At 50.3% G+C, this 10,169-nt stretch overlaps 1 protein-coding gene across 2 annotated transcripts; it reads right to left on the bottom strand.

Moving 5' to 3' along the window:
• Window positions 1-3,269: 3,269 nt before the first annotated feature.
• LOC100548864 (transcription cofactor HES-6-like) lies at window positions 3,270-6,119 on the bottom strand. Of its 2 annotated transcripts, none has more exons than XM_010716468.3 (4): window positions 5,959-6,119; window positions 5,224-5,319; window positions 5,000-5,075; window positions 3,270-4,275 (listed from the first exon to the last, which is right to left on the bottom strand). In XM_010716468.3, the coding sequence occupies exons 1-4, from the start codon at window positions 6,019-6,021 to the stop codon at window positions 3,830-3,832; spliced, it is 681 nt and encodes a 226-aa protein (XP_010714770.1). In that variant the 5' UTR covers window positions 6,022-6,119; the 3' UTR covers window positions 3,270-3,829. The 2 variants fall into 2 exon arrangements, with proteins under 2 accessions (XP_010714770.1, XP_003209096.1); XM_003209048.4 differs by having other exon boundaries at window positions 5,000-5,078; window positions 5,959-6,117.
• Window positions 6,120-10,169: the final 4,050 nt, after the last annotated feature.

The following is a 10,169-nucleotide window of genomic DNA, read 5'->3' as shown; positions in this document are numbered from 1 at the left end:
GCAGCAAACTGCATTCTTAGAGGGCTGAGATGTACAAACAACACGTCTCTGCAGCACAGATCCAGAGCTGGTTTCAGTTCTGCTACTTTATTCAAGAGTGTGTGACAGCTCTGACAAATGCGACTGACTTCGGGTTAGGTTCTCAGCACAATGTTACATCTCGTGAGATGAAATACGAGTAAGGCTCTGTTAGGATAAGAATGCATACATGGGAAGCTGCGATAATGACACATATAAAGGGAAGCTGAAGTCTTTGGTGTCCTGCTTCCCCTCAGGAGTATGGTGCTATCTAACTGCTGGCACTCACAATCACTGCTATGTACTTAAAAGCAGTTTGGCAGAGTTCTGCTCCTTTTGCGCAGGGTTTTGCAGGGTCACCTGCTTTTAAGTGCAGAGGATTAGGAGCCCCTCTGCAGGTCCCGCAGAGGTCACGCAGAGGTCTGTAGCCTCATCCTCACAAAGTGAGCACTCTGAAAATGTGGCTTGTGCTTCTTTTTTTACGCAAAGAGCTCGGCTCCCATGGGTAATGGTCTGTGGGGGCTCAGTACCACTCCTCAGCCCCTGGAGCAGCTTGGCCCGATTGCTGGGAGTGACTGTGGGACTGTGTGGTCAGAAGTGGGCTGCTCTGGTGTCCCTGGAGCAAGGGGAGAAGTAAGGGAAAGTGCAGGGATGCCCTGCAGAGCCTGGGTTGTGTGCTGGGCAGTCATGAGTCTGTTATATACCCGTCAGCCTCTGTGCCTTCCCATTTGGGAAAGGTTTCAGTCCCATTTCCTGAGAAAGAAGTGGGAGTTCTCCTGTTGGTTTCAGTGAGAGCTGCTCTGGGAATGCAGTTTGTATGACCAGAACTGCTGCGTACAGGAGTGATTTGTCCACATGTGCTCGCGGTATTACTGCATAAATCTTTAATTGCTTTGTGTTGAAGCTGCATGGGAGTCCTGAGCCTCAGGTCCAGCTGTCCTCACAGGACAAAGGAATCATAGGATCACAGAATCATTAAGGTTGGAAAAGACCCCTAAGATCCTCAAGTCCAACCCCAGCCCACCCCATCGTGCCCACTGCCCACATCCCTCAGTGCCACATCTCCACAGCTCTGAACACCTCCAGTGACTGCCCCACCTCCCTCTGCAGCTGTGCAGTGCCTCACTGCTCTTTCTGAGAAGAATTCTTTCCTAGTATCCAACCTGATCCTGCCCTGGCACAGCTTGAGGCCATCACCTCTGGCCCTATGGCCATTACCTGGGAGCAGAAGCCAGTCCCCATGTACATCGGGACTGGCCTCTTAATTCTCAGCTCACAAATACACATTTGGAGCAGCACTTTGGCAGAGCACAAAGCCCAGACAAGCAGCAGGGTGTCCCAGCCCCATGTGTGCTCCATGCTCTGCGTGAGGTTGGACACATCTGGCGGCTGCTTTCAGCAAACAGGTCTGCCTGGCTGAACCCATGCTGAGCAACCTGGTCTGGTTGCATGTCTTGACTGCTTCCACTGTGTGTATGGAGTTGAGGGCTGAGATCTGAGTGTGTGGCACCTCTGTGCCTTCAAACCCCTTATTCCTTGTGCATGCAGCCCCCGGTGGGAGCTGTGCTGCAGTGCACAGCTGAGGCTGAGCCCTGCTTGCAATGGGGCACAGCAGCAGCCAGGAGGCACCACTGCCAGAGCCCAGTGCAGATGTTTGGACACATATTTCCTGGAGAGGAGATGGTACAGCTAACAGTACTTTCTGGTTGCTGGGGGGAGGTGCCCGTACCAAAGAGTGAAGCAGTACTGCTTTTGTACTGTTCAGGTTCTGATAAAGCCCAATGAATCTGAACTCAGTAACCAAGTTCCTCTGTCAAACACAGTAGCAGCTGACTTCATGCGTGTGAAGGGTTAGGGATAATCTCCCTTCCTAAAGAAACACCTTTACTGAAAAGCTGTTGGTGTGCAAAGGATTCTGTCTGACCAAAGAAGATTTCTACTTAGGAATGTGGCATGGGATCATTTAAAAGAGCCCCCTGGATGGAAAAGAAGGCACTGAGAAACGAGCATTGTGTACTGGAGGCTGCTGGCCGAGCATTTCAGTCTCACTTTTCTATTTTTAAAGCTCTCTTCAGCTGCTGTGTGACCATTCCCTCTGCACCCACGAAAGAAAAAAACCAAAACACCAATTAGAAACAGGAAATAATAAAACACACTGAGCACAAAGTATGTCCAAATGCACAGAGTAAGCAGCCAGAGATGGGGAGAAATACATATTTCTCACTGATCTCTTTTCAGCGCAGTAACCAAAGCTGATAATTATAGTCAGTGGGGATTTACAGCGTTAGGGGAAAGTATGTTTTTATGTCCATGCTGTCAAAACACAGGAGAACACTGGCAGCATAGCAGTGTTTCCTAGCCCTTCTCCCAGCACAGCGCTGAGGTTACCACAAGTTGATAAGGTGCACCACCAGAATGATCGAGAAGAAAACAGTGAGTTTCAGGCCCTATTCCGGGTTGGGATCTGCTGCTTTACCTCCCTGTGGCCCAGCTCTGGGCAGAGGAGGTTCCTGTAGCAGTGCAGCAATGGGTGCTCAGGTCACATGCGGCTTTCTCTGACCTCAGCGGTGTGTGTGGTAATCTCTGCCACCTGTCTTTTGTGTCTTTTCTCTTCCAAGATCCCTTTGGCTGACTGTTATCACAACCTGTGAGCGATCTGTGGCTTTGCTACCTTTTTCCGCTAAGCAGAACAGAATGCTAAATCCAGAGGTGATGGTTTTCACTCTTTCAGTGCATCATCAAATAAATGGCTCTGCATAATTAGCCCCTCTGAACTGGGTGGCTGTTAATTTGTATGAGCAGTGTTTTTCTTGTAACTGTGAAGAGCTTTCAACTGCCTTTGTGTTGAAAAACTGAGACCAAATGTTACAAGCTGAGCAGGTTTGTCCCAGTCTGATGGGTACAGTTTGCAGGGAGTTTGCCTTCTGCCTGTCAGTCTGTCTGCAATGCTCTTCTAAGTCAAACCCAAAGTACTGCTGCAGGTTGACAAGTCCAGCTCCTGACTTCTTTTGTCACTCACAGACATTACCATGATCCAGGCGATTCTGTGTGTGTGTGTGTGTGTGTGTGTACACACTGCTTTTATCCAAAGCACCAACTGTGTTCAGGGCAGGCAGAAGGAGGATGGGAGAAACACAGTCACTATCTTCCAAGAGTTTATTTAGAAAATAAACAAAACTTCTAAATGTAACTACAGGTGACATACGCATAGCTCACTTGTTGAACAGTTATGTCAGTATGTTCAGGAACAGTGTGTGGACACTGAGCAATACAGAGAATATTTCTAAACAGTTTATAATGTCTAAACCAAGTCTCTCTTTTTGTGTTTTCAGCACTGCAACATTCCTACAGGAATCAGAACTGAAATCTCCCATGGTTGCACATGAATAGCTGTAACAATAATAAAAATAAGGAGATTGGCTGTTTGCTGCTTTGTTCTGTGAAGTGGTCTCAGCTGCTGCATGAGATCCCAGAGGTGAACTTGGTGCAAGAGAGGGTTGTTGTCATCATCTGATATTCACTGATAGAACATTAATTATTTTAGGAATGAAAGACAAGGAAGTTATATAATTAATATACACTAAAGAGCACGAGAGGATTCTATACAATAATTTAGATGTATTAAATAAATACAAAATAATAGCAGCCTTCTATAATGCAGGCTACACATAGGTTTACTTCGGCTTGAAGTACCCTGGTCTTTAGTACACCTACGGGAGCAGACCTGCTCCACAAGTGTTGTAAAGAAACATATCTATAAGATACATACATAAGAGTGTCTAAGGTTAGGATAAACATTTGAAAACACATTTTACCATGGTCTCCACATATCTAATGACCCCATACTAGGGTTATTATGGGAAAAATTGGGCTGCAGGACCTGTCTGGGAGGCACAGCATCGACCTGGCCAAAACTTGACAGCGAGGATGGCTGGAATGAATTTTTCGAAGCCTGTTTGTGTTCCACTGGGTAGAAGTGCTCCTGAGATGGATTTGTGCTGGGAGTATTCCCTTTAGGGCTCAGCGGGGTTTTTGCAGTCAGGAGAGGCTGCTGAGACGGGCTCGAAGAACTTAATGCTGCTTTGGAGGTGTCTTCTCCAGACCTGGGTAGGGATTTCAGCAGGTGGTTTAGCAGCCGTGCCCCCAGCGTCTTGTCCATCCACTCGCAGGTGAGGAGAAGGTTGTGGACCTCATGCATGCACTGAATGTATCCCGTGCTGTACCTCTGCTGAGCTTCAAGGCCCACTTTGGAGTCAGCTGCGTTGAACAGGAGACAGCTGGAGTTGGTAAGGGTGCAAAGCCTACGCATCCCACTTCAACACATTCAGCAGGTTCCCGTGTGCTTTGGCCCATGCAGGGCCTATTGCTTCCTATTGCTTCTGACCAAAACCACTGTGGGGCTGTGGCGGGCCAGTGCCCTGCTGCTCCAGGGGGACAGAAGCTCTGCGTAAGGGAGAGCAGTGCTAGGCTCCAGGCTGGAGCAGGTAACAGCACTCGGGTTTCTAGGTGGAGTTTCCCACTGGGGCAGCGATATCACAGGGTATTGGCAGGCATTCCCCTGCCAGTCTGCCACCGTGCTCAACAGAGGCCCCTCAGAGACACTGGGAGATGCAGAAACACCTATTATTTAAGAGCCAGATACTGACTTCTGGAGAAGGCAGATTGATTCCTGCACGGATTTGAGCTTGGTTTAATGCTTTACAGGAACGTGTGTGGTTTGCAGGGGAAGGGTGCAGGGCGTGGGCAGTCCCCAGCATCCTGCTGCCCGTGGGCAGGAAGAGCCACAACGGAACAAAAGGAGAAATGGGCGCTGGAATGAAAATCTTCCGTGGGTTAAAATGTGTTCGGCTCCATCTCCCCATCTAGCGGTGAAAGCCAGCCCAGAGCACCAGCACGGCGTTTGCAAGAGGCTTTGGCCGAGCTGCTGGGAGGTTGAACGTACAGCCCTGTGCCTCAGGGGCTGCAGAGAAGGGGCACTTACCCATCAGCTTGCTGTTCTGGATGTTCTGGAGGTGTTTCACCGTCATTTCCAGGATGTCTGCTTTTTCCAGTTTAGACTGCTAATAAAGAAAAGAGTTCATGAGCTGAGAGGCCGTGAGGTAATTGCGGATTTTCACAGAATACAGAGACTTTCTCCCGTCCCCCCAAAAGCCAAACAATCTCCATCAGCAGAGGGACATAATCTGCATCAAAATGAACACTTACATCCAAGTGAAACGCACCAACCACGGTCTCCTTCAGCTGGTCCAAGCAGTTGTTAATCCTTTCCCTGCGCTTCCGTTCGATTAGGGGTTTCCTTAACTGCAGGGAAGAGAATCAGAGAATCACAGAATGGCCTTGGTTGAAAAGGACCATATTGATCATCTAGTTTCAACCTTCCTGCTATGTATAGGACTGCCAACTTCCAAACCAGGCTGCCCAGAGCCACATCCAGCCTGGCCTTGAATGCCTCCAGGGATGAGGCATCCACAACCTCCTTGGGCAACCTGTTCCAGTGCCTCACCACCCTCTGGGTGAAAAACTTCCTCCTAAACAGGATAAGGATGAGTTGTATTGATTTATTTTTTGTAGAGAAGGGAAGAAACTGGACTGCGTGGGCTTCACGGAGGCAGCCTGGGGTTGGCATGAGTTGGGAGAGCCACATCCCAGTGTGCAACCAGTGATGCGTGACACTCAGCGGGGTCCGTACTGATGGAGAGCCTCCAGCTCTGGTAAGGGCCTGTCCTTTGGCTCACACTAGCTTTGAATTCTCTTACTTCCACCCCTATTAGCCTGAATTTACCCAACAGAAACCAAAAGGCAGAGAAGTGAAGCAGAAAATAAACTTACACAGGTTAAATTCAGAGAAAACGTCTTTATAGTAAGAGGGAAAAAAATCACTCTTTCCCACAAGCAATCCGCAGCACCCAACCCTGCGCGGGGCTCCCGCTGGGCTCCTACCTTCCTCTCCTCCTTGGTGCTGGACAGCTTGTGTGCACCGCCGGCCATGGCTGCGGCCGTCATTGTAATCCAGCTGTCCGCCCGGCGCTGCCAGGACGGGGCGGGTGGCACTCGGGCAGCGGGTGCTGCCAGTCCCGGCGGGCGCTTTGCCTCTCCTCCGCTCCTCCGCCGTATTTATAACCCAAAATTAGCATGTGAAAGGGAGCTCGCCTTGGCGGGACTTCTTTTCCCACACGAGGGGTCGAGCCCAGAGGTTTGTGACCATCAATCAAAGCTGACAGGGCACTGCTTCTTTTCAATGACCGCGGCGGCCCCCCCAAACGGCGACAGATGTCCGGCCTCCAAAGCCTTGCTTTGTAGGGATCTTTTGTTAAGAAGAAGAAGAGAAGCAAAACGGGCGTGCTCGGAGCAGCTTGCATGGCTCCTGCTCAATTTGCACAGATTCCCAGGGAGGGAAACAATGGTGGGACCCGGTTGAGCTACACCTGGGAAAATGCCCTCTGTATCTCTTCTCCCCTGCGTCCCCCTGAGCCAGCGCTGCTTTTTACCTGCCAGCCTGAGCCTCGAGCATCTTCAGTCCTTGAAGCGGCCTCTTAATTTGATAATAGAGTACTGGATTGACCAGTTCCTGCAGGAATTGTTATTGCAGGATAATGGCAATCGATTAAAAAGTGTTGACAGCAGGCAGCTATAGAAACCTCGCTCCCATCACAGAAACCCTCCAGGGAGAGCACCTCACAGACCTCCGGAGGATGTGAATTCTCTGTTGCACACACCTATGTGCAGGGAATACGAAGTTCGTCTAGTTTGTTGTTGCTGTGTGCTATTTAGTATTAAACTTGCAGACAGCTGCAGAAGCAAACCAACCTTGAGGTGAGCGCAGTCCTGTTGATTCTGTGGGATTTTTACTTGTTTGTTTTCCCCCCTTCTTTCATGCTTGCATTGGCTGTTTTTTGGGGGAAGGGTGTTTTTCTGCTTGTTTCACCCTCTGAAATGCTAGTGCAGAAGCACAGGGGCCTTTACAGCAGGCTTGGCACAGGATGGGAACGTGCTTTTATGCTTCCTTACTTCTGTCTGATTTTGAGGGGAGCATGAAGGCGTTTTTCATGGCTGTGCTTTTTCTTTCTGACAACTGCTTTGCTAACGGCAGGATCTGGCAGTGTCCTACAGAGTCACCCAGGTGAAGCCCTTCAAGTTGGTGTCAAATGCGCCACCTTATGTAAATGGACAGGAAGAAGTTGCGTTGGTTTAGAAGCTCCAAAAGCCCTCGGGATCCACTCTTGGAATTTCCCATCACCCAGCACAACGCTGCAGCTGCAGAGCCTTTACTCCACCCCTTCAGCCGTAGGTGGTGATGTACCCCAGGAATGAAGCGAGGACATTGCGTCCTGCACTTAAACACTGTGTGGGTGTGTGCTTGTTTGTGTGTAAATGCAAACATTTCCAGCATGTCTGCACTCAACACTATCTGGGCTTATAAAGAAAATGTGTCCCCAGACATGTTATCGTGCAGGCAGGGGTTGTTTGTCAGCCAAATGCAAGTGTTGAGTGCAGTTGCCCGGTTTTATAAGCATCCTACTTGGCAGGGGTGCATGAGGGAGAGCCTGAGATGGGTGTTCGTTACTCTGAGAGAGGACAGTTAGTATCTTGTCCTTTGTGATGCAGCACTGGAGTGGAAATGGGCACCTTGTATCAGGTCTGTCCCCTGCACAAAAAATGGAAGGATGTTCCACTGTCTGGTGTGAGAGCTCTTCACATCTGCCAAACCCCAAAATTTAAGATACTTTTGTTTTTTGCAGTTTTTTTCCAATTGATCGGGAGAAGTGGCTGCATGACTTCTAGTCGGGTTTTGCTTTGCTGGTAGAGGAGAAGTCTTGGTTGCCCAAGGCCATCTCTGCTCCTGACTCAGCTGGGCATTGCAGAGGTGTCTGAGAATGCAATATTGCCCAAAGGCTCTGAAACACACCAGAAGAGGTACCCAACCCCAGCCCCAGCCCATGCCCGTTCCTCCCTTGGGCAGCAGGTTCCTGGCTCTGGGAAGCCCCCTGCTCACGGAGCCTCACTGGCTTCTGCTGGCAATGAGTTCATTTCAAGGTTCATTTGTAAGACAGCATTTCCGTGAAAAAGAAGAGCAGCTTTTGCTGTAAACAGTTATTTTACACCTCTCATTCAGGGCAGAACCCTTTATGCTCCAAGCGAGGGGGTGCGCGGGCGGGAGGGCCGTGCTGCCTTTCAGGAGAAGCCCGACATCTGTGCTGGGGATTGTATGGCACAAACAGGCACATGCAAATGAGCACGGAGCATTAAAGGGAAAGCTTTTTGCAAATTCCCGCTTCCCTTTTGCATTTCGCACTGCCAGGTTTCGCTGAAAGGGGATTCTCCATAGCAAACAAAGCCTCCCTTTTTCCTGGGCTTTCCACAAAAAGCAGAAGGAAAAGGGTCAGTGCCGCTCGGAGTTTTCTTTTTTGCTATTTGTCTGCATTTCACACCCTGTAGAAAGAAAACAACTTTTAACATCTGTTCCTGCAGTTTTTAAGATGGAAAGAAAGGCCCTTGGAAATGGGGAAAGCGTGGCAGATGTTTGCAGATTCCCTCCAACGCAGATGTCTTGTTCTGAAAAAAGTTCCTTTAGGAATCCGTGGCCACAGCTCCTCTTTGACTCGGGACACGCGACTGCTGAGCGAATGAAGAGACGTGGGAAAGCTCTATTAGGACAAAAGAGCTTATTCAAACAAACCTGAGAGCCGTGAACAATCTAATAACCAGCAGAGAAATGGTCAGTGGCCCCAGCTCTGCCGGAGGGGCAGCGCTCCTGGGGCAGGGGCAGCCAATGGCCGCAGGAAGGGGCCTTTAGTGCCTCTCATTGCAAAGCCAACTTCACCTCAAGCTAGGATGTGTGTCCCTGGGAAGCAGGGAATGGTGCCACCGAGGTCTCTTCCACTTGGGTGACATCCACGTCCCATACATGACCGCTGATGCTCTTTGTGATCTGCATGCTGAGGCCTCACTCTAAGAGGCAGTTGCTGGACAAAAGGGCATTTTGTAGACCCGGTTCAGCTCCTTCTGAAGACAGACAGATGTGAGATGTAGGGATGTGCAGTGGGGCTGCTGAGCTGCTGGGTGGAGGTCCTGTGGCAGGAGAGCCCCAGGAGGAGGCAGTGCTGCGCTCCCAGGGCTGAGGGCTGTCCCTCTCTGCATCCCAGCATCCTCCCCCAGCACTGACACTGTGTTGTAGCCAAAGGCTTCTTCCTTGGGGAGCTGATGTCAGCTCTGTCTCAGGCATCTGTAGGCCAGGCCTGCAGGATCCTCATTTGAAAGCACTGGTCTTTCTTTACTGCCTGGGTGCTCTCAGCTATGACACGTGTCGAGTTCTTCAGCAGTGCTGTGATGGCTCCAGGATGAAGGGACATGTTTTTCTGGCATGGCTCAAGCAATTTCAATCCCTAGGAGACCAGAGGGAACCACAGGGATGCTTCCTAGTTTCTCATTCTGTCTTTTGGGGTCTATATTTCTGCTGTATATTTGCTAGAGATTAGAGAGAATGGCATAACTTAAACACATTGTGTCTCTCAGTCCTTGCCTCACTGCCATGGATAGGAAGAGGACAGTTCTCTCCAGCGGCCCCAACCTGAACATTACTACCACTGCCTTCCCGGTCCAAGACACCATTTCCCTGCCCTCTCCCTGCAGACAGCATGGTTGCTCTGAGCAGTTGGCTCCAGACAGCTCCCAGGCATCCACTCTGCTGGATTTGCTTTTGGGTAGGAAAGATCAAATCCAGGCTGCTTCCTTAGGAGCTGCGACCTCCCTGTCAAGTGCCGAGATAGACTGGGAGCCGGGAGCAGAGCAGGGAGGAGTTAAGCAGAAACCATTACAGGTGCCTGAATACAGCCTGTTAGGACAGCTGCTCAGCTGCAGGGCTCAGGCAGAGGTAACAGTGCTTGCTGCTCTGAGCAGATTTAGGAGAGCAGGTAACAGCAGGGGCAGGCATTCAGTCTGCCCCAGCTTCTCACAGCACAAACTCAGTACAGCATTGTGCACTTTGGCTTGGGAAAAGGAGCGGCATCAGCAGGGTTGGAAAAGGATGCTGCACACTGTGAGTGTGGGTCCCTGCTCACAAAAGGTGCCTGTGACCAGGCTGCTAGGCAAACAGCACGGGTGGGAAGGGTGTCCTGGCCCTCTGCTGCCAGCTGCTGTGTTTGATTTTGCCC

This window comes from Meleagris gallopavo, chromosome 11 (genome assembly GCF_000146605.3).
Source record: "Meleagris gallopavo isolate NT-WF06-2002-E0010 breed Aviagen turkey brand Nicholas breeding stock chromosome 11, Turkey_5.1, whole genome shotgun sequence".
NCBI classification, from domain to species: domain Eukaryota; kingdom Metazoa; phylum Chordata; class Aves; order Galliformes; family Phasianidae; genus Meleagris; species Meleagris gallopavo.
The sequence above is the reverse complement of the archived record's forward strand: the minus strand, read 5'-3'. Positions and strand labels throughout refer to the sequence as shown.